General features: G+C 56.1%; 11 protein-coding genes across 11 annotated transcripts; 6 read left to right on the forward strand and 5 right to left on the reverse strand.

Annotated features, from left to right (window-relative positions):
• Positions 1-8: 8 nt before the first annotated feature.
• P153DRAFT_284677 (uncharacterized protein) lies at positions 9-5008 on the reverse strand (the record flags this gene model as incomplete). The annotated part of the gene is made up of 7 exons (XM_033663338.1): positions 9-846; positions 893-1182; positions 1233-1474; positions 1526-2999; positions 3047-3691; positions 3743-3953; positions 4002-5008. 7 exons carry the CDS (start codon positions 5006-5008, stop codon positions 9-11), a joined length of 4707 nt encoding a protein of 1568 aa, XP_033526642.1.
• Positions 5009-5361: 353 nt separating this feature from the next.
• P153DRAFT_364687 (uncharacterized protein) lies at positions 5362-6457 on the forward strand. Its single transcript, XM_033667656.1, has 8 exons — positions 5362-5425; positions 5532-5582; positions 5639-5670; positions 5727-5743; positions 5803-5814; positions 5863-5960; positions 6010-6026; positions 6089-6457. Exons 1-8 carry the CDS (start codon positions 5389-5391, stop codon positions 6176-6178), a joined length of 354 nt encoding a protein of 117 aa, XP_033526643.1. The 5' UTR covers positions 5362-5388; the 3' UTR covers positions 6179-6457.
• A 122-nt stretch (positions 6458-6579) lies between these two features.
• On the forward strand, positions 6580-7389 carry P153DRAFT_364689 (eukaryotic translation initiation factor SUI1). The gene is made up of 3 exons (XM_033667657.1): positions 6580-6755; positions 6896-7122; positions 7169-7389. Exons 1-3 carry the CDS (start codon positions 6650-6652, stop codon positions 7181-7183), a joined length of 348 nt encoding a protein of 115 aa, XP_033526644.1. The 5' UTR covers positions 6580-6649; the 3' UTR covers positions 7184-7389.
• A 466-nt stretch (positions 7390-7855) lies between these two features.
• P153DRAFT_364690 (uncharacterized protein) lies at positions 7856-9199 on the forward strand. Its single transcript, XM_033667658.1, has 2 exons — positions 7856-8317; positions 8420-9199. The coding sequence occupies exons 1-2, from the start codon at positions 7989-7991 to the stop codon at positions 8979-8981; spliced, it is 891 nt and encodes a 296-aa protein (XP_033526645.1). The 5' UTR covers positions 7856-7988; the 3' UTR covers positions 8982-9199.
• Positions 9200-9429: 230 nt separating this feature from the next.
• Positions 9430-10654, reverse strand: P153DRAFT_374036 (mitochondrial carrier; the record flags this gene model as incomplete). Its single annotated transcript, XM_033669493.1, has 3 exons — positions 9430-9648; positions 9704-10448; positions 10503-10654. The coding sequence occupies 3 exons, from the start codon at positions 10652-10654 to the stop codon at positions 9430-9432; spliced, it is 1116 nt and encodes a 371-aa protein (XP_033526646.1).
• P153DRAFT_421249 (CIA30-domain-containing protein) lies at positions 10590-11743 on the forward strand (the record flags this gene model as incomplete). Its single annotated transcript, XM_033672300.1, has 2 exons — positions 10590-11527; positions 11727-11743. The coding sequence occupies exons 1-2, from the start codon at positions 10804-10806 to the stop codon at positions 11741-11743; spliced, it is 741 nt and encodes a 246-aa protein (XP_033526647.1). The 5' UTR covers positions 10590-10803.
• A 59-nt stretch (positions 11744-11802) lies between these two features.
• P153DRAFT_187758 (uncharacterized protein) lies at positions 11803-14614 on the forward strand. The gene is made up of 5 exons (XM_033662415.1): positions 11803-13042; positions 13098-13325; positions 13387-13523; positions 13579-13999; positions 14064-14614. Exons 1-5 carry the CDS (start codon positions 11828-11830, stop codon positions 14385-14387), a joined length of 2325 nt encoding a protein of 774 aa, XP_033526648.1. The 5' UTR covers positions 11803-11827; the 3' UTR covers positions 14388-14614.
• Positions 14309-15234, reverse strand: P153DRAFT_364692 (COX6A-domain-containing protein). The gene is made up of 3 exons (XM_033667659.1): positions 14968-15234; positions 14702-14861; positions 14309-14651 (listed from the first exon to the last, which is right to left on the reverse strand). The coding sequence occupies exons 1-3, from the start codon at positions 15168-15170 to the stop codon at positions 14604-14606; spliced, it is 411 nt and encodes a 136-aa protein (XP_033526649.1). The 5' UTR covers positions 15171-15234; the 3' UTR covers positions 14309-14603.
• Positions 15235-15397: 163 nt separating this feature from the next.
• P153DRAFT_335003 (DNase I-like protein) lies at positions 15398-17540 on the forward strand. Its single transcript, XM_033665637.1, has 2 exons — positions 15398-15700; positions 15753-17540. The coding sequence occupies exons 1-2, from the start codon at positions 15484-15486 to the stop codon at positions 17366-17368; spliced, it is 1833 nt and encodes a 610-aa protein (XP_033526650.1). The 5' UTR covers positions 15398-15483; the 3' UTR covers positions 17369-17540.
• A 3-nt stretch (positions 17541-17543) lies between these two features.
• P153DRAFT_187782 (uncharacterized protein) lies at positions 17544-18434 on the reverse strand. Its single transcript, XM_033662416.1, has one exon. The coding sequence runs from the start codon at positions 18245-18247 to the stop codon at positions 17720-17722; it is 528 nt and encodes a 175-aa protein (XP_033526651.1). The 5' UTR covers positions 18248-18434; the 3' UTR covers positions 17544-17719.
• Positions 18435-18621: 187 nt separating this feature from the next.
• Positions 18622-19720, reverse strand: P153DRAFT_374041 (MAT1-1-1; the record flags this gene model as incomplete). The annotated part of the gene is made up of 2 exons (XM_033669494.1): positions 18622-19457; positions 19507-19720. 2 exons carry the CDS (start codon positions 19718-19720, stop codon positions 18622-18624), a joined length of 1050 nt encoding a protein of 349 aa, XP_033526652.1.
• Positions 19721-19874: the final 154 nt, after the last annotated feature.

Here is a 19874-nt window from a genome sequence, read left to right on the forward strand (position 1 = left end):
ACACAACACTACACCCTCCTAGCCCCAAACAAGCTCAAGCTAATCGCCGTCTCATTCGCATTCTGATTCTGATTCCCCGAGCTCTCAGCCAGCACCTCCCATCTAGGCTGGACAAACGGGTACTGACGGACCGTCTTCTCGAGTCTGGGCTGTAATTTGCTGGGCGCGGGGCTCGAGGCGGCGGAGCCGGGAGTGAGGCGCTGGGCGTGGGCGGGGGAAGATTGCATGGCGCGGCCCTGCATTTGTTGCATGTGTTGCATTTGCTGGAGGGGGGAGGGCGCCGTCTGGGGAGACGCAGTGCGCTGGAGTTGTGCGGGGAGGGACTTGTTGTTAGGGGGTTGGACGGCGTGTTGGGGGTATTGGGGGTAGGTGCGGAGTTGTTGTGCTTGTTGGGCTTGCGCGATTTGCTGTTGGCGCTGCTGTTGTTGGGATAGGTAGCGTTGCTGGGAGGTTGCAGGTTCGGTGTGGTGGGCCTGGTTGGGTGTTGGGGCTTGGGTTTGCGGCGTTGGTAGGGTTTGTGGGTTCGCGGGAGGGTTGACGGGTTTTGTCAAGGCGAGCCAGCCGTCTACGTGGGCGACGCTTCCTAGGATGAATAGACAGCGCGGATCGTCTGATGATCTGCTGTTGTCGGGACGGGCGAATTGGTTGCGGACGTCGTCGGAGACGCAGTCGGACAGAAGGACTGCAACGTCGAAGATGTGCTCTGCAATGGACGGGTGCAAGTCAAGAGCAGAGTGGGTGACAAGTGACTTTACCGCCGCCATCAGAGCGGTTTGGTGTTGATGTGTAGCATCGCGCAGCAGAGTCGAGCTATGAGTGACGGTAATGCGAAGCAACGCATTCAGCCTAGTCTAGGTTAGCTTTGGAAAGATGGCATGGAGACACCTCTTACCATGCATATGTGTTCGCGACCAACAAGGCGTTTGCTGGCCCGAGCCGCGTCTCCATGTCACCACAGTCTCCAAGCGCTTGTGCTACACCTTTAAGTCGATCTACCAACGCTACAAGCATTACTAGCTGGTCCGAAGGGTCCGTTCGTTTACCCGAAGTCAGATCGAGGACTGCAAGGTACTTTTGGACCAGAGCGGCTGAGACGTGACCCGGCTCTTGGGATTGGAGTCCAGTATGATTCGTGAGAAAAGCAGATGCATTGATAATCTCGCGTTCAGCGTACTGTCGTATCTACCAGGGTTAGCCGATTAGCTTCACGTCGAGAGATATATAAGTCTTACCTTATCGGTGAGAACGTGGTCCAAGGTAGCGAGCAATTTCAACCCCGCTGACTGATCCTCTTCGACAGCGGTCTTGATAGCGCCGAGCAGAGCTATAGAAAGCGCATCGGTCGAGTCTCCAGTAAGTGCCACGTCTGAGGCAAAGATTTGTTCTATGACTGCTTGGCAGAAAGGTAGGGACAGTTCGTTCGCAATTCCAAAGATCGTAGGTATTTGCAGCTCGAGACTTTTCTCAGACAGATCTGCACTTTTTGTCAGCTGCTGCACAGGGATGATGTTGTATGTTGACTTACGCAGATGACCAAGAGGGTCTAGAAGAGCATCTAGCGGAGGCTTGAAGTATGACATAACGGCTTCCCAGTTCGAGCGTTCTGAGCGCAGTTTCGACAAACACCCTGGATCGGCGATGATCTTGTCCTTCAAGATAAAGAGTACCGGCTTGCTGGTCAATAGACTCGACAGTTGTCCATGAATCTCCGCTGAAGGGGTACACGACGCAAGCTCGGCTACATCTCCAATGTACTGGAGAATACGGCTGTCCGCCCGGTGACATAGGCTATGCTGCTCCAGTTGATAACGATAAGCGTCTTGCGGCGAACATACCCGGACTAGCTCTTCGGACGGCAAAAGGATACGAAGTCCCTCCAAAGCAACATGGAATGCACCTTCAGGCGGTCCAGTCTTGAGCCGGGCAACGCAAGCTCGCAAGGTATCCAGGAAACTTGACAAGCCCATACAGGCTGAACCCACCAAACACGGCAGAGCGAGTCGTAGGGTCTCTACTCGGTGGCTCATTAAGGACGAAATCATCCATTCGTTAACGATCATGTCGAAAGTAGGCTCGTCAAAGCTACGCAAACGATGCAGCCAGGCTGGATAGTTGTCAAACTGATGGTGACTGATAGCAACATTTTCCTCGAGATTGCAGATAATCTTGCGCAATACACGACCCATCATTTGGTGATCCATACTAGTACCGCTCGAGAGTATACGATCGATTTCGTCGTCCGAATTCGATCCGGTAGTTTGCGTGACTTCGCCCATGTTGTCCGAGGCAGGGGAGCAAGCGGCGATTGAATTCTTCTGATCAAGTCGGCTAAGGTCGTAACTCAATAGCTGCAAGAGTTGTCCATCGCCCGGTACTACTTGAGCTAAATTGGTCAGGCTGAGGAGGAGCTGCCGGTCGGGGAATCGAATCGTCCTGATAGCGGCGTATCTCATCGCAACCCGGTTGAACAGAGTATCCAACGCACCGATAGCCCGGAAATCTTTCGTGTGGAAGCTAAGAGTATCCGCAGCACAGGCGAGCACATTGGGGTCCAAAGAGGATGTTGTGATGTTGACAACATCGGCGAGTATGGCAAGATCTCCGAAGTGCTCCAGGTAGGCCCTGATCGTATGGAAGTCGTGAGCACTGATCAAGGCCACTGCAGCGGTCTCCTCGATAGACGGGTCCTTGGTTGGGACGTGCTGGTTGACCTCTGCATATCGGGCTACTTGCTTGCGTAACCAAATACCGAGCTCGAGTTTCACCGTTGAGTTGAGTCGCTTTACATCAATCTCAGGCAAGTCGGTGACCGAAGTGCCCAAACCAAACATGGTCGGTATCTTCTGACGCATGGCGTGCTTGGCATAATCAAGCGCTTGCTCCTCCAGATCTGCCGAATACGCAGTTCCTCGTAGGAGAGTGCATCGCAGAGTGCGTACTTGGTCTGAGAGTCCGCTAAGAGGTATTTCGGTAATCAGGCGCAAGGGCCAGGCAGTTGGCTATTAGGAGGTTAGAGAGCATTACATAAATAATGAGGATCGCTTACCGACGAAAGATTTGGATCGCTGCTCAAGGAACCCGTAGCAATGAGCCACTGAAGATAGCGACCAGCGGCGAATGTCTTGGAGCGGACCAGCTCAGCAACAACTCTGAAAACAGTACATGGTTCGCCAGTCTCGGCCCAGGCCATGCTGCAAAGATACGATATGACGGCGTCATACACGTCTGCACCAAGATGACTCCACCTGCGGAGCAACCGAGTTGCTAGATAAATCCTGCATGACTCTCCACGATAGATTGAACATGCCCACTGCAAGACAACAGAGAGAAGAAATGGCGCATCCGGAATCAATTCCATACACTGTTTCGATAGATCTTCTATACGAATAGGGGTGCTGTAATCCACAGAGTCCAAAAGATGATGGACTCGGCCGGCAGGAGCTTGGGAGGTAGATGTAACGTTTTTGTCAAAATGCAATAGGCGACTGGCTCGCGCCCGAAGTCTTTGAACAGCTTGTATGATCTGCGGGTGCTGCATTCTAGCTGCGAATGTGTCAAGAAGAACTCCATGCCTGGCCCAAGTAGTTGGGAGCAGCAAGCATGCCGGTCGAGTAAGGAGCAGTTTCGTCAGAGTAGTTTCCAGATATTGTAGCACAGCCGAAGATGGGTTCTGATCATCGACTCGGTATAACTGGTGCATGCGTTAGTTGGGAATGAGCAGTAATTATAGTACCATGCTCACCTTTTCAAGATGGTTGAGGAGCGCTTCAGCCAAGCGCTTGCCTCTCCGACGACAAGAGACGATATCAATCCAGTAGTGCGACACGGAAACGACAAGGAGCCAGACGAACAATCGCTCGTTGGGACATGCATCCAGGCAGTTGAGTATCCAATCGAGAAAGTGGTCGTCATCAAGAAGATGTTCCTTGTACAGGTGGGTAGCGAATTGGAGCCTCGACGACGTTAGCATGTGTCCACTACAATACAAAGCAAATCCTCACGAGTAGGTGATCCGAGGCTTCCAGTCCCCTTGCCCTATGGATGCGATAACGGCATCCAGGAACTGCTCCACGGAGCTAGTCCAGCCTCTGACCCATGTCAAGGTGCCTGCCTGCCCCTTTCTCTTGTGCGCGCGCAGCTCGTTGATGCCAACACACTTGGACAACCACAGCGCTCGCGGGAGAGGTATCTTCTTGTTGAGGCATTGTTCCAGCAGCACCTTGCCTGTAAGGCCATGGGGAATGGTACGGCTGAGCCTGCGGAGGCCGATAGCCGGATTTGCCAAATCATGCAGCCATTGCTCCCGCGTCGAGTCTCTCAGTGTGAGGCGCGGCGGCGGTTTGAATGTGTGTGGGGCGTGCAGACGGCCGCTCTGTTGGCGCTTCTCCAGGACGGCGACAAACAGGGTGGAGAGCGTCGTCAGGCCCGACTTGTTCTTGAGGTTCGACCACAGCGACGGGCGGGCCGTGTTCGTCTCGTTCATAATCTGCGGCTTGTTGCTGACGCCGCCCTTGACCAGCGTCTCCGACAGCGTGTCCTCGGCGCTGTTGCCCGTCCACGGAAACACATCGGCCGCCTTCCCCCCTGGAAACTGGACCGGCGGAGGCAGCACCTCGGGCGCCTGGAGCGCGGGCGAGTCCTTGACACCCGTCCCGCCAGGCAGTATGCGGCGCTGCTGCGAAGCTTCCCCTAGATGCACGGAGCCCGGCCGCGGCGGAGCCGGCAGATTGACCGGCGGCTGGTACGGACACGGCTGCATGGACAGGTCGGCGGCGCTGCTCGGCGTCGTGGTGAAGAAGAGCGGCGGCCTTCCGTGCGGCGGCGGCCTCGCAGCGTCGGCCGTGGCATTGTGCAGCGCTGGGCGCTCGTCCTCGAGGGTTGGGTCGATGCAGTCCGGCTGAGGCAGACTGGAGGCGGCAGGCGGGCGCCGCACGTGGGTCCGAGGAGCCCCTCCGCTGCCACGGGACTGCAGAGAGTCGATATTCCCCGGGCCAGGACGGGAAGTCATCGCGCCGAGAGCGGATGCATCGTTGTGTCAGCGCAGACGGGCGAGCGAAGGGAGAGCGGAGCGTGTTCGGGCGCGCACAGGATGACGACACGTGCGAGCAGCAGGACGGCGGCGACGGACGAGGGCGGAGGCGGGATGGCGTGTTGCTCAGCAGAGTCCGGCGGACGGTGGCAGCAGAGGAGGCAGGCGTAGTGTGGGGAGGAGGTCCATGTTATCTCGCCATCAGGACCAAGAGATCCGCCGGTTACCACATCGGCAGCACGACCCATGTTCGGGGCTAGCCGCTCCCATCGACCCTCGACGCTTCACCACAAGCACCACAGCACCCTCTCACGCCAGCTGTCTGCACTGCTCCCTCTGACCGCCCCATCGCCGCCGCCATGACGTCGCGAAAGGACATGCGACGCGCCGACCTGAGTACGCTGCCCCTGCCCAGCGCCTCCAGCTGCCCGGCCTCCCCTATGTGCTGTGCAGCTGCGTGAGGCCAGCATTGGTCACGTGCCCACGACTAACACCACCGCAGTCGTGCCATACGCCGAGCCGGCAAAGGACAAGTCCGATGGCGACATGTCGGGTATGTGGTCGCTGGCCATTCGCCTGCCCGAGCCTGTGCTGATGGACCGTCTCTAGGCACAATGGCAAGCACGCTGCCCATGGCTGCTGTGAGTGCCCGCCGCCCGTCTCCACCTGCACGTTACACGGCTGATATGCGTACTAGATCTTTACTCGAAACAAGTACGCCGCCTTGCTAGAATGCCCTCACGTACATGACTGACGTTGCATGTCCTCGATAGGATGATCGGCTGGTGCGCTCTTCCCCATGTACATGTCACGCTCCTTGCTGATTAGACCAGGGTTGCTGTAGTCTTCGCCATCCAGTCGTGGTTGGCCGAGACTCCTGATCAAAAGCGGAAGTCTACCACGCCCGCCTACTACTCCGTAGGCATGGCCTGTAAGTGCCCAAGCCCCGCGATATGGCGACTATGCTAACCACGTCACAGTCATGTCACTCATCGTTGTAAGTGCCCAGCTATCTGGTCAAAGCTACTACTCTTGGAAAACTAATCCTGTGTCACGTAGGGCTACTCTCAGCTGTTCCTCCCGCCCACGCCAGGCACACTGCAAGCAGGCACTGGCACGCAAGCACCACCTGCGGCACCTCCGTCGTAGGCTGGGACAAAGCAGGCGCCACCAATGTAGCAATAGATTTGGACCAAAGAGGTCGTGTAACTGTTTAATACCATGAGGCCTTCAGGGCAAGCAACATGCCCGATGCAGTGAGCCTGGACTGTCTGACGAGACACATGAACAGATTTGGAAGTGCTCTACAAACTTGAACACGGCCAGACTAGTCCAGCCGACTAGAACATGTCACTTGTGCTTCGCTCTATCCCGTTCCGCCAGCGCTCAGAAAAGGTAAGTGCTACGCGGGCCCTGCACAGACCACTAGGCGGGGCGATGCCTGCGTTCCCCACTCTCGTCCCTTCCTTTCCAGCCCGCCCAACTCGCTCTCACCTGCAGGCCACCGACACTTTACGACCAGCAAACACGACACTCGCAATACGAGGAGCCCGCACACATTGCCCTTAGACGCATCCATAACAACAACCCCCACCTACAGCGCGCCCGAACAGTTCTCGTATGTCCATCGAGAATTTAAAGACCTTTGACCCGTTCGCGGAAGCCGATGCAGACACCGGTGAGAAGTCGCAGTCGCAGCAGGACTACATTCATATCCGTATCCAGCGTACGTCTTGCGCCCCCACGTCCCGAGTCCTTCACTTTTCTTTTCCTTCGAGTGCAGCTCGGACATGGTCTGCACGCCGCCCAATCTTCCTTTCGCTTTGCTTGGCATTCAACAACCGACCAGTCTCTGACTCTGCACAGAACGTAATGGCCGCAAGACCTTGACGACCGTGCAAGGTCTGCCGAAAAAATTCGACCAAAAGAAGATCCTCAAGGTCATCAAGAAGAAGTTTGCCTGCAATGGCACGATCGTCGCCGATACCGAGATGGGCGAAGTGATCCAGCTTCAGGGCGACCAGAGGAAAGACGTCCAGGATTTCATGACCGACAAGAAAGAAGGTCTGGGTCTCGACGTCAAGACTATCAAGGTAAGTCACCGATGCAAGTGCACCTCGACATGGCTAACAAGTGCAGGTCCACGGATTCTAGTGCCTGGCCACCGCGATCCCTCCCCTCCGAGCCCTTCGTACGATTGTCTCTGACACACTTTATCTTGTGAAGTGTGAATTCCAACTACTGATGTTTAGGGAGGGACAAAAGAGACGTCAATCGGGACAGGAGGTGGATATGCAATTACCAAGGCTGCTGAAGGTTGGACGAGTGTGTCTTCGAGAATGAACGATGTCAACGGCTAGGGTGTCTATAATGATGATATAGATCCTTATATTATGCATCCTCAGTCGCTGTACTGTATACATGATCTGCTCTGCAAAAGCTTGAAAATGTTTCCTGTGATAGTGTTCGCTTGAACAGATTGAGACAGCCAACTCGACAGACCATGCAAGCATGCAATGTTTAATATTCTGCCATTTGATCAGGAGATTGTTGAGATAGCCTCGAAGGTGTTCGGAGTCTAACACAAGTCGACGAAATCGCGTTTTACAATCAGCCCGATAATCCAGATTGTAGCATTCTACACATTCCGAATTCGAGATCAACTATAATTCAAGTCGTGATCACGTGCTGCTCCGATTCCGAACTTCCAAGTTGGACATGAACTTTCAATAATTGTCCCTCCACCACATCACACACGGTCAATCCGGGGCCCACCGCCAGCATGTCGACCACAATCCCCTTCCGCGCCCCACGAATACACCCCACATTACTACGACGACAATGCCTCTTCCAGCGGCGCCCCAGCCCACTCTCGCGCCGCCCATTCTCCAGCAGCAGCCCACTCGCGCACAAAAAAACCGGCCGCATCAGCGACCCCGCCATAGCAAAAGCAGTAGCCATGAACGCCAGCGGGCCCGCGCCACTCGCCGCCATGGAAACCGCGTCGCGCGACATAGACGCCATGCAAGAGGACATTGGGGTGCTGCAGGGGACTGTTGTGCGGGCGGATCTGCGGCAGGTGGGCAGCCCGCTGAGCCTGGGCTTCTGGCGCTACTTTTGGAGCCTGCTCAAGGCGAAGGCTACGGGGTTGTACTCGCGCTCTCATTATAGAATGTGCATTCAGAAGATTGGGTGGACTCGCTATCTGCCTGTTGAGACGGGGAATAATCCGCAGTTGAGGGATCGCGCGAAGAGGCTTTATGAGCAGTTTTATAAGGCGCTTGCTAGGTGTGTTTCATGTCTCTTTTCCCCTTCTTGGCAATTGTCTGTCTGTTTTGCGAGACATACCTATATCGAAGGATAGAATCCATGCTAACCACCCCCCCTCAGCGGCGACGCCACCCCCATACAAGATCTCTGCCTCCCCCCCATCCTCAGACGCCTCGACATACGCATCGCCTCCCGCGGCCCCATAACCATGACCTGGAACGTCCAAACCTGGAAATCCGCACGCGTCGTCTCGCACCGCGCCTCGGCCCAAAGCGAAGACGTAGCCCCAGACACAGCCTACCGCCAAGTCGTAATCCGCCTCGAAACCGTGCAAGTCCTGTCCATCCAGCCCACGAACGCGCCCACCAAGGCCCCGCGCAGTAGCACCAGCAGTGCGCGCGGAGTCCCGCGGTGGGTACCCGACGGGGCGCCGGACGCCAAGGCAGCCAGAGTCGTCGAGGCTCAGAGCAGCGATGTCGAGCAGCTGCCTTTTGTGGATAACGGCGTGCCGCGCACTGTCGTCGAGTATCTTGTCATGCAGCGGCGGGTGGTGAGGGGGGTTGAGGAGAACTGGAAGATTTGGGGCTTTATGCAACCTAGTACGCCTGCGAGCTTGAAGGTCGATGAGTCATATTGGCGGAAGACGCTGGATGCTAATCTGGCGATGTCGAGGTCGCGGTAGAGGGGTAGATGTACGGCGAGAGAGAGAAAGCATGAGTGGGGAAGCTCTCGTCTCTCCCTCTCTCCCTCGCTCTGTGCTGAATAGAGCATACGATACTCGATTGTAAAATAGTTGGACAAAGTAGTTGTACAGTATTTTTCTACAAGGACGATCCGGTCCCTACCCCACCCCACCCACCGTCATGCTAGTATAACATCGTCTATCTGCCCGTGTCTTGCCTCATAAATACATGTCAGAGTAAAGAAGTAAGTAAATGAATGAATGAAGAGGTCATCCCAACGCCATACATGATGAAAATAGTATCACATCATATCAGCCCAGACCAGACTCGAGCCGAATCGCCTCCGCCCCAAAACGCCATATCCATGCACGCCCAATATCCTACAAAGTGGGGAGACACAACACAAAAGACACCTTCTCCGTGACTGGGAAAGGGTCGGAATTTTTTTTACATGTTGCTGCTCTCGCCAAGCAGCTTCAGCACGCCTTCATACGTGCCGAACATGATAGCGGCACTGGGCACGACGCGGAAGATGTGGGGCACCAGACCGCCGTAGAGGGCTGCCATGCCTTCTTCCTTCCAGATGAGGCGGAAACACTGTGCCAGGCCGGTGTATTTGAGCTGGCCGTTGGAGAGGGGGGCTTGGCGGAGGCGGGTGCGTACGACCTGGGAGACATGTTAGTGGGATGTTTGAGGCGAGAGAAGGGGGGACGGGACTGACCTCGTGAGGATAGGTGATGAGGGCGGCCACGAGCTTGGCGAGCCCGGCGGCGGATACCTTGCCGCCCCATGCGACTGTCTGGTCCCAGGTTGTGGGCGGTTTTCCGGTGGCTATGCGCCGTTCTTCTCGCCGTGAGAGGGATAGCTTCATTTGCTCGTACATCATCCACTGCAGTGTGCTTTCTGTCACGCCGAGGTAGCTGGCTGTCAGTCCGCGGTAGAGGCCCTTGACGCCCTCTTTGCGGATGGTCTGCATTGTGCAGTCGAGGGCGTTTTTGTACTGTCTGCCCCTCCCATCTGCATGCGTGTTCTTGTCCAATTGCAAGCGTGTCTTGACCAGCCAGATTGGGTTTGTGGCCGTTCCTGTGATGATGCCTGCGCTGGCGGCGGCGCACAGATGAACCCACGCTGCCTCCTGGCCGTTGTTGAAGTTGTTGCTGATCAGACGCTTGCCATTGCCGTATGCGAAGAAGTTGATGGCGCGGGCGGGCACAACGCCGACGAGATTGGGCCCCAGGCCCTTGAACAGCGCTCGCCAGCCCTCAGCCTTCGGGACCTGCCAGAGGATCTCGCCCGTCTCGCGGACGTGGAGCAGCGAGCTGCGGACAAAGGACATGGACTCAATGGGTGGCAGGCCGCGGGCGGTGCGGGCGGCGGCAAGATGTTGCTGGTAGTAGGTCGACTGCAGGCGCGTCTTGAGCACGTCGAGGGGCGCGGTGAGGGTTGCCGAGGCCATGCCGCCGAGCCTGCCGTCTGTCAGCATGTCGTCGTCCCATGTGCAGGCTGGCAGGCAGTCTCACCCTCCCGCAATAAAATGTGCCGACGACTTGGCAAAGGCCGACGGCGGGGCTGCTACCGGGGCTCCATCGGGCAGCTTGGGCGGCAGCACTTCGCCCAGCTCGCGCGACGTTGGCGGCAGTGTCTGCTGGACGGGGACGTGGTCGAGGGTCATTGAGAGGCGGTGCGGCGACAGAGTGTGCAGAGAGCGGAAAATCGAGCACAGGGCCCGAAGCGGCTAGATGAGGTGGCGACGTCACTTCGCGTAGCGTTTGAGCTCCATGATCAGTGCTCAGGGCGCCGCATCGCCGACACAGCACCACGATGCGGCCCTCCCCGCAATGTCTCGCGCCAGGCTTCTTCCGGCGCAGTCTGGACGAGTTGAAGCGCCTGTCCAACTACGCCCTCAAGCTCGAGGGCCTCAAGTCGCCCCGCACGCCCTTCCCGCTCGTCCACTTCGAGCAGCCCGACGACGTGCAGCGATGCAAGCGCATGAGCGACCGCGACATCGGCGGCGCCTCGACGGCCGCCATTGACTTCCACCCCGTCACGCAAACGGAGCCGCCGCACATGCGCTTCCACGGCACCATCTCGACGGAGCTGCCGCAGAACCAGCCGCACATCCAGCGCACCGGCTACGCGGGCTGGCGCACCCTCGACCGCGGCTCGACCATCTTCGGCAAGTCGCTGTGGGACGTCAGCCTGTACGCCTACCTGGCCATCCACTTCAAGTCGGACGGCCGCAAGTACTTTGTCAACGTGCAGACCGAGTCGATTGTGCCCACCGACATCCACCAGCACCTGCTGCACGCCAAGGCCCCCGGCGAGTGGGAGACGATCTTGATCAAGTGGAGCGAGTTTGTGCGCACCAACCACGGCCAGGTCGTCGAGCCGCAGCGCGAGATCCTGACGCAGAAGGTGCGCACCGTTGGCATCTCGCTGATCGACCGCATACCCGGGCCGTACGACCTGAGCATCAGCAAGGTGTGGGCGACGAATGCGACGAGCGACGACGACATTCTGGCCGGCGTCACGGGCAATATCGGGGGTCTGCCGCTGAGTTCGTCGAGGCAGGGCGACTACAACAAGCGCGTTGGCATGAAAAGCCCGCCGAGCGAGACGGAGGTGTAGAAGCTGAATATCATCATCGTGTCATGTACAAGCAATCCTGCCCTTTTGACAATCTGCCGTTTCCATTGCTTTTTGCTCTAATCGTGCTCCACCGCCAGACGCATGACCACGCGTAGACGCGCTGACGCGCTGACGCGCTGTTCGCTTATTCTTGCCGCGAATGAGATGCACCCCAAGCACCAAACACTAACTCCCACCACTACAATCCACGTGCAACATGGTGACGCCCCGCTATCTCACTGCGCAGAAGATCAGCCTCCTAGTCTTGACGCGTCTCTACTGCAGCTCGACTCTGCCCTCCTCGGCAACAATACCCATCCTCTCTTTCATCCTGTCATCTACATCACCGTCAACTTCCCCAAGCGCCCGAAATCAGTCCGCCTCAGCTTCTCCCAACAACACCACTTCCTTCTCCATTGACGCTTTCGAACATGTCCTCCAGGGCCATGCTTCGAGCATGCCGGGCCGGACCCTTCTAGATCTTTTCCTCAAGCACATGTGGGAACTGAATTCGTTTGACGCACTGCACAATCTCTTTGACAACCTCGGAGAGTTGTTAATCCCCCCTCCGCCAGGAACTCGAGATGGAGAAGCGCCGGATCGTATCTGTCTTTCGAGGGCTTCCCCGCTGGGTGCCTTTGTGCGCAGGGCCCGTCTGGAGTTTAACAGAGTGCAGTTTGATGATTCGATGAAGCTCTGGTCTTCGTTCATCAAGTACCGCTCGCCAACTGCACAGTGGACAAAGAGGCTTGCTGGGCTGGCTTCCAGTGGTATTGACGTCGTCGCAGCAGAGATGGGACTGCAGCCGGGCGATGATGTGTATGAAGTTGCGTACGGGCACTTGGAAGAGCAGGATGAAGAAGGAGAAGAACTAAGTCTCAACGACCTGGATTGGATTCTGGAATTTCAACTTGACCGCCTCCAACGCTTTGGCTCTCGCGTCCCGGAAGCCATGCAGTCGCAACTTCGCAGCATGATCAGCTCCTCGGGCCATGTCCATCGGCAAGCACATCTCGTGTACTTCTTCGACGCCTGGAAAGCCGGAGACTATACGTCCGCTTTTGATAACCTGCATCGCTACTATGACTACGCTATGCAGACGCGCGAAAAGATCCACTACCAATACGCCCTCCTCCACATGGCCATCTTGCAAGCCGACTTTGGCTGCTTCGGCGAAGCGATCGCAGCGATCAACGAGACGATTGCCACAGCTCGCGAGAACCAGGACATGACATGTTTGAGCTTCAGTCTGAGCTGGCTAAATCACATCAGCAAGGCGTTTCCAAAACAGATGAAGGGCACAGGGTATATAGGTATGTTGGGGAGTGAGAGGGACGCATTGACGTTCTTGAAAGCAAAGGCTAGGGAGACAAAGATGTGGAATTTACTGAGTGCGACGCTTCTTAACGAAGCAAAGCTGTGTCTTGCAGCGGTGAGCATCTTTCGTACCAAGTATGGTTTGGCAACGAAAGCTGACATGTAATTAGGGTGACTCCGTTCCCAGAGCTCTCGAGTACATCTACCAGTCCTCGCACCTCAACATCAAAGAACACATCAGCAGTCACGGTAGTCAAATGCTGTTGCAGTCGACACTGTACTCGCGCCTTGGAATTCCACATCTCGCCAACGCACATTGCGAATTGCTCCTCGACTGCTACGAGCACTCCTGCCCGATTGATGAGCGGGTCCGCGCTGTAGGACGGCGGGCATTCATCGTATGTATTTCTGATCCGTTGTCTGAGAAGATTGTGTGAGAGTTTGCTAAATATACAACAGTTAAGCCAAAGCGGCCGTTACGATGAGGCTATCTCGGCCCTGAAGTCAATGGATCCACCTGTATACAAATCGCTGAAATTCTACCAACACATTCTCCTAAGCACCGGTCTCATCAAACTCAAACGAGCTATTCGCCGGTACATCTCCTCCCTCCCTTCCATCTCCCGTCGAACCCAACTCTGACACGCGCAGTTCCGACTACTCGGCAGCCACGCACCTCCTCTCAACCCTCAAGCCCGCTTCCGACCCCGCCTCCGACCCTCTCGACTCCGAACTCTCCTTCTTACTCCACGAAGCACACATCGACTACCTCACTTCTCGCGGCTCCTACCCAGAAGCTTTTAGCGCTATATCCAGCCTCGCGCAGTCCCTCACAGAAGACAATGCCGACATCTTGCAGCGCGTCGCTGTGCTGCTCATGAAAGCGGAGTTGTTCCGCAAAGTAGGCAAACCAGAACGTGGGTTCAGCGTTGCATTGCGGGCAGCAAGCGTGGCCTTCAAGGCGAGATTGATGCCGAGTCTGTGGGTAAGTGTGGGGGTGCTGGCGAACCTTCTGAACGGGTTGGGGGAATACGGAAGTGCGAGGCGCATGTTGGAGGGTGTGTTGCCGCAGGTATGTTTCTTTGCATGATGCGAGGATGAAGGGAGACTGCTAACCTTTTTGTCTGATGACTTAGGCCCTGGAAAACGCAGACCATATGCTGAATGGCACACTATATGCACACCTTGGTGACTCGTATATTGGCCTCGCGGGGCAGTGCGACGCTGAATCACAAGCTGGTGTTCGTTCGAGATGGGCCAATGTCGCAAAGGCGGAACTGTACATCGACAGGACTAGGGAGTGCTTCAAGAAGTGCTCTTTTCTGGACGGCGAGTGCGAGCAGCTGATGAAGAAGGCGCTCATTGCCAAATTAAGGGGCGATGAGAAATTAGCAGAGGAGTGGGCGCAGAATCACAATCAAGTATGGGAGAAGGGCATGCGGATGAACGAGGAGGGCTGAATGAGCGAGATGAGGAAGTAGAACATAAAACGATGCACGATGATAGAGTCAGAGTGTCTACGAGACTCGACTTGGCACAAGATTTAAAGACAAAAGAAATGTGTTGTTGATTTGCTACTTGAGGCTTGCGCTTGTACTACGAACGCAATCCCCACGCACACTGTTCGGGTCCATCTGGAGCCCTATAGGTAAAAAGATACACGGTCTTGCAGGCACTTATTCGTCCTTCTTGTGGTAGTTGACCTTGTCGTTCCAGAAGAGGGTCTGCAACAGTCAGCGCCAAGAGTCATGAAATCGTAGTATGCAAATCATACCTTGTCGCCATCTCCCCAGAAGTAGTTCTTAGTGCGAATGTTCTGGTACGCGTACTCGGGCTTATCCTCACGGGGAGTATCATGAGCAACATGCTCCCAATGGGCATCCCACCTAATCTTCGCATTGACCGAAGCAACGATGATGCACGGAACAGCAATGCTACACCCACTATCAGCTCTCACATCCCACAGCAATCCATGTCCCAGCCCCCAATGGCTTGAATTTTCCGCAATTGGGCACCCGGGGAGTGTGCGGGCAGACTTACTACAAGCTCAACTTGCGCCAGAACTCGCCGCTCTCGGCGCCGTGCTCGGCAACCCGGGCGCGCTCGCGGTTGAACTCGTTGTCCTCGGCGCCCGCGAACTGCTTGGGCGGCTCGGAGCTGTAGGTGCGGCGGGTTGCGCGGACGGGAGCGCGGGGGAGGGCCACGCGCGGCGCGGCGCGGGCGAGCGTGCGTTGGGCGAACATGGCGGTGGGTGGGGTTGGAGTGGGGAGGTCGAGCAATTGGGGGGGTGGAGGGGAGATGTGTGAGAGGCCGCGGTGGGAGCTATGTCAGGGCCGTCACTGAAGTTGGGGAGGTTGCATCAGGCCATGCGGAGATTCCCGGTCGGGTTGTCTTGGCGTGTTTGTGGCGTTTGTCTGTCGCCCGTTAAGACTACTGGAAGCCATGTGACGTCGTGACTTAGTCGCGCCAACGCTTCCATCTTCTCGTGAAGGGGCAATGCGCGGCGAGCTCGAGCAGGCGAGGCGGTGATGCACTCGCACGCACACGCGCATCGCAATGGTCCGAATCACAACGTGGAATGTCAACGGCATTCGCAATCCGTTTGGGTACCAGCCATGGCGCGAGAACCGCACCTTTGCCGCCATGTTCGACATCCTCGAGACGGACATTGTCGTCATGCAGGAGCTCAAGATCCAGCGCAAGGACCTGACTGACGACATGGTGCTCGTCCCGGGCTGGGACTGCTACTTCAGCCTGCCCAAGCACAAGAAAGGTGCGCGTGCAACACCAGCTATGATCATCACGTGCTGATGCTATATGTGTAGGATACTCTGGCGTCGCTGTATACACTCGCCAGTCCGTGTGCGCGCCCATACGCGCCGAGGAAGGCATCCTGGGCGTCCTCTGTCCACCCGCATCATCGACGCCCTACCGCGAGTTGCCCGAGGACGCAGGCATAGGCGGCTACCCAACGCCCGCTCAAGTCTCGGACCTGGGAGTTGATCCCGCAGCTCTAGACGCAGAAGGTCGATGTCTCGTCGTCGAGTTCCCGGCCTTTGTCCTCTTCGGCGTGTACAGTCCAGCCAACAGCAACGGCCTGCGTGATGACTTCCGCTACGGCTTCCTCACTGCCCTCGACACGCGTATCCGCAATCTCACGCGCATGGGCAAGAATGTCATATTGACGGGCGATCTGAATGTTTCTCGCGATCTGATCGATACGGCCAAGGCGGAGGACAATATGCACGCTGCGGGCATGACGCATGAAGACTATCTCCTTTCGCCGAACCGCCGCCTCTTCAACCAGCTCCTGCTCAATGGCAAAATACCCGGCAAGCGCGACGAGGGACGAGAGGAGCCTGTTTTGTACGATTTGTGTCGCGAGTTTCATCCCGACCGCGAAGGCATGTTTACGCATTGGGAGCAGAAGATCAATGCACGACCGGGCAACTTTGGCTCACGAATCGATTTTGTGCTGTGCAGCATCGCAATCAAAGACTGGTTCAAGGAGGCGAATGTGCAGGAGGGATTGATGGGGTCGGATCATTGCCCGGTGTATGCCGTCACCAAGGATAAGGTCCCGGCGAAGTGTGATCCGACGACGGATAAAGTCGATGTGGAAGAAGAGACGCATGTGCTGGACCAGATGAACCCGCCTGGCATGTTCAAGGACGGCGTACGACAGAGGGAGTACAATGCCACAACGGATATCCTGCCGTTATCGGGCAAATTGCTTCCAGAGTTCAACAAGAGAAGAAACATCCGGGACATGTTCTTCAAGAAAGCTGTCGCCTCCAGCCCAGCATCAACGTCTTCGACAGCGGTCTCGATGAAGTCAGAAGTAGAAGAGAAACAGTTCGGCGACCTGCTAAAAGCCACAAGCGGAGGGGACAAAGACTCTGCGACAAGCACTCCTGCATCATCAGCAGGTCATACAAGCTCGCTCCATTCCCCCGAGAAACGACCCGCGTCAACCTTCGCATCGCCCGACAAATCCGCCAAACGAAGCAAGAAGCCAGCCCCCACAGCTCCCACCTCCAAAGGCCAACAATCCCTCAAAGGCTTCTTCCAATCCCAATCCCAACCACACCCCAAGCCCGCCTCTCCCAGCAAGACCCCAACCCCGACCCCAACCCCCGCACCATCCCTCTCCAACACCACAACCCTCTCCTTCCCAGCAACCCCCGAAGACTACGACCCCGACCCCCTCGCCTCGCAGGAAGCATCAAAGGAAGGCTGGACCAAGCTGTTCTCAAAGAAACCCCCGCCCCGCTGCGACGGCCACGCCGAGCCGTGCATCAGCCATACGACGAAGAAACCAGGCGCTAACTGCGGACGCATGTTTTGGGTGTGTGGGAGGCCGATTGGACCGTCGGGGCATAAGGAGACGGGGACGCAGTGGCGGTGTGGGACGTTTGTTTGGGCGAGTGACTGGAAGTGAGGGGTTTGGATGGGTTTGGGAGGGGAGGAGTGACTGGTGTCATGGATAGATGGATGGACTGCATTCATTGAGGTCACACCATAGCATGGAGAGAAGTCAATAGATATACAGCAGCAAGACACGCAGCCCCAGCCTTACAAAGGAACACACGTACGCACAGATACTCCAAAATACCATATAAACTTTTCATTCATCCTATACACCTACCTACTCACAAAGAAAAGCAACGCCCATGCAATAGAAAAGAGACCTCCACGCCCATGATATTAACCGAAATAGTGCAGTCCCGATCCAGCCCAGCTAGTATAAGCACATCATAATGTACCATACCATAACCTATCCTATCCTATCCTATCCTATCCTATGCGTTCCATGCCAAATCATCAAGCCAAAAACGCCCTGGCCCATGTGTCCGTGTCCGTGACCCAGCAAATAACCAACACCAAGCTCCGACTCCGCTGAGCGAAAAGGAAGGGAAGTACCGAGATGAGATGAGACGAGGGAGAGGGAAGGTCGAGGTCGAGGTCGAGGTCGTGGATGTAGACGGCGAGTAGTGTATATGTGTGAGATAATCGTGCTGATAGCGACTGAAGGATAGTGCAGCAGTTGAGTGCAGCATCGTAAAGTGAAGAAAAGTAAAGTACAGCAAAGTGGGGATAGCCGCATGAATATCCGGATAGAAGCAGAAGTAGAAGCAACGCAATCGTAATGGGGGGGTATTCGCAAGTCATAAGATATTAGGAAAGGTGGGGGGAGGGGCGCGTTGTCGCAGTCGCGCGCATGCATGCAAGTGGAAGGTATCATATCGTATCGGGAAGGTCTTCGTGTCGTGAGATTGCGCAGCGTAGCACAGCAGCGCGGCAGGGAAAGCGTATGCATGCCAATGTGGTGACGTGCATGGAATGTGGAGCGCTGGACCGGCCGGAGACGCAGGAATGTGGGAAGAAGGGAAGGCAGGCGCGGTGCATGTCGTTGGGGGAGTGTGTGTATGTGATGCTGATGCTGCGCTTGCGATGGGGGAAGACAGTCTGTGTCGCTCTAGGAATGCGAGTGTGATTGTTGGGTGATCGGTCTAGTGCGTGTCTGAGCAAGAGCGAAGGCAGGGCGCAACGTCGAACTGTCGGGGTTGAGTGAGGTAGGTGGTGAGGCGGGCGTGGACCAGAATAGCGCGGATATGGAGAAACAGGGTCGATGATCAGTTGGTAAAATCGCCAAGTGGTGCAAGTCGACAGGCAAGGCCAGTGAAATCGTAATCATAGGCTGCTTGGGTCAAATGATGGGAGGGTAGCGTCCTCATCGGCACCGAGGCGGAAAGCGCTCCAGTCAGTCCATCCTGAAACTGTGTTGCTCGGGAAGCCCGTATTAGTATCTTCGCAATGGATGATGTGGTTTGTCAACAAGTCTGCGAGGTTGCTGTAGAACTGGCCAGGTTCGTTCCCGAAGATGTTGGAGCCATCACCTTGCGGCACATCAGCCTGGTTGGTAACATGCGCATCGAGAATCTGCTCCTGCAATTTTGGCACAACTCCAGTTTCTCTGATATTCTGTCGTTTAGCTCGTCGCTTGTTCCGTGCAGCCATTCGACTATCATGGACAGATCCTGCTACCTGCGTCGACATCGTGATTGAACTGCTCTTTCCAGCAGCGTGGTTGATTGAATGCCCAAGGAACATTGGTGAGGTGTTGTTCGTTGCAGAGACGTATGCCTGGGCATAACCCATTGACTGACAGTAGTTGATGATGTCTTCCACAGAGAGCGCCATGTCTGCAATTCCAGCGCCCAGTGAACCTGGCTGGGGAATGTTTTCGCGTGAAATGGTTGGCGCACCTTCTTTGTCAATAACGAGTTGCCATCCATGACGCTCCAGATATGTTTCAGGTGAAGGCATGTTGAGGTAAGGGCAGATGATGCGAAAGAACTGGTCGAGCGGAGCCTTATCCTTGCCGATTTGGTCACGGATCATGGACCAGGCCTTCGTCATCAAGGACCAGAATGACTTGTTCGGATCAGCCTCCCATATGACTCCCATGAGGTTGGAAAGCTTCTTCATCGGCCATGGTTTGAAGACAGGGATGAGGATGTAATAGCCTACGCGTATGTCAGCCATGCTCGCCTATTGGACGAATGTCAAACTCACATCGAAAACCGACGAAAGCATTGAGAGCTTTCCTCGTTTTCTCTGGAGCGGCAATCTGCCCAGAAACCGGAGGAGCGAGCAAAAGCGACGCTGTGAGTGTGACTTGCGCCGCCGGCTCCCTGATTGATTGCATCAGTTGTACCATTTGGTCGCCGCTGCGAGTTGAGAGGAAGTAGGCAATTTCGGCAGAGGTGGGATCCCTGGGGATGTCCATTGTGAGAGATTGAGATGTCAAGGACTTGAGGGTTGGTCTTGGGTTTTCTCGTCGTCAAAGGATGATGTGTCGCACGCACGCGAATTAGGAAAGATTTGGACGAAATATCGAGAAAATGCTTCGTAGGTGAGGTGGGTGTCTGAGTAGTGGAACA

The sequence above is a fragment of the Dothidotthia symphoricarpi genome (genome assembly GCF_010015815.1).
Source record: "Dothidotthia symphoricarpi CBS 119687 unplaced genomic scaffold P153scaffold_5, whole genome shotgun sequence".
NCBI lineage: Eukaryota > Fungi > Ascomycota > Dothideomycetes > Pleosporales > Dothidotthiaceae > Dothidotthia > Dothidotthia symphoricarpi.

Coding starts and splice junctions, on each gene's coding strand:
- P153DRAFT_364687 (XM_033667656.1), top strand. CDS start 5,389: ATGACGTCGCGAAAGGACATGCGACGCGCCGACCTGA. Junction 5,426..5,531: donor CATGCGACGCGCCGACCTGA/GTACGCTGCCCC, acceptor ACACCACCGCAG/TCGTGCCATACGCCGAGCCG. Junction 5,583..5,638: donor GTCCGATGGCGACATGTCGG/GTATGTGGTCGC, acceptor GACCGTCTCTAG/GCACAATGGCAAGCACGCTG.
- P153DRAFT_364689 (XM_033667657.1), top strand. CDS start 6,650: ATGTCCATCGAGAATTTAAAGACCTTTGACCCGTTCGCGGAAGCCGAT. Junction 6,756..6,895: donor CATTCATATCCGTATCCAGC/GTACGTCTTGCG, acceptor GACTCTGCACAG/AACGTAATGGCCGCAAGACC.
- P153DRAFT_364690 (XM_033667658.1), top strand. CDS start 7,989: ATGAACGCCAGCGGGCCCGCGCCACTCGCCGCCATGGAAACCGCGTCG. Junction 8,318..8,419: donor TTTTATAAGGCGCTTGCTAG/GTGTGTTTCATG, acceptor ACCCCCCCTCAG/CGGCGACGCCACCCCCATAC.
- P153DRAFT_187758 (XM_033662415.1), top strand. CDS start 11,828: ATGGTGACGCCCCGCTATCTCACTGCGCAGAAGATCAGCCTCCTAGTC. Junction 13,326..13,386: donor TAGGACGGCGGGCATTCATC/GTATGTATTTCT, acceptor AATATACAACAG/TTAAGCCAAAGCGGCCGTTA. Junction 14,000..14,063: donor TGGAGGGTGTGTTGCCGCAG/GTATGTTTCTTT, acceptor CTGATGACTTAG/GCCCTGGAAAACGCAGACCA.
- P153DRAFT_364692 (XM_033667659.1), bottom strand. CDS start 15,170: ATGTTCGCCCAACGCACGCTCGCCCGCGCCGCGCCGCGCGTGGCCCTC. Junction 14,862..14,967: donor TGGCGCAAGTTGAGCTTGTA/GTAAGTCTGCCC, acceptor TAGTGGGTGTAG/CATTGCTGTTCCGTGCATCA. Junction 14,652..14,701: donor TCTGGGGAGATGGCGACAAG/GTATGATTTGCA, acceptor TGACTGTTGCAG/ACCCTCTTCTGGAACGACAA.
- P153DRAFT_335003 (XM_033665637.1), top strand. CDS start 15,484: ATGGTCCGAATCACAACGTGGAATGTCAACGGCATTCGCAATCCGTTT. Junction 15,701..15,752: donor CCTGCCCAAGCACAAGAAAG/GTGCGCGTGCAA, acceptor CTATATGTGTAG/GATACTCTGGCGTCGCTGTA.
- P153DRAFT_187782 (XM_033662416.1), bottom strand. CDS start 18,247: ATGCATACGCTTTCCCTGCCGCGCTGCTGTGCTACGCTGCGCAATCTC.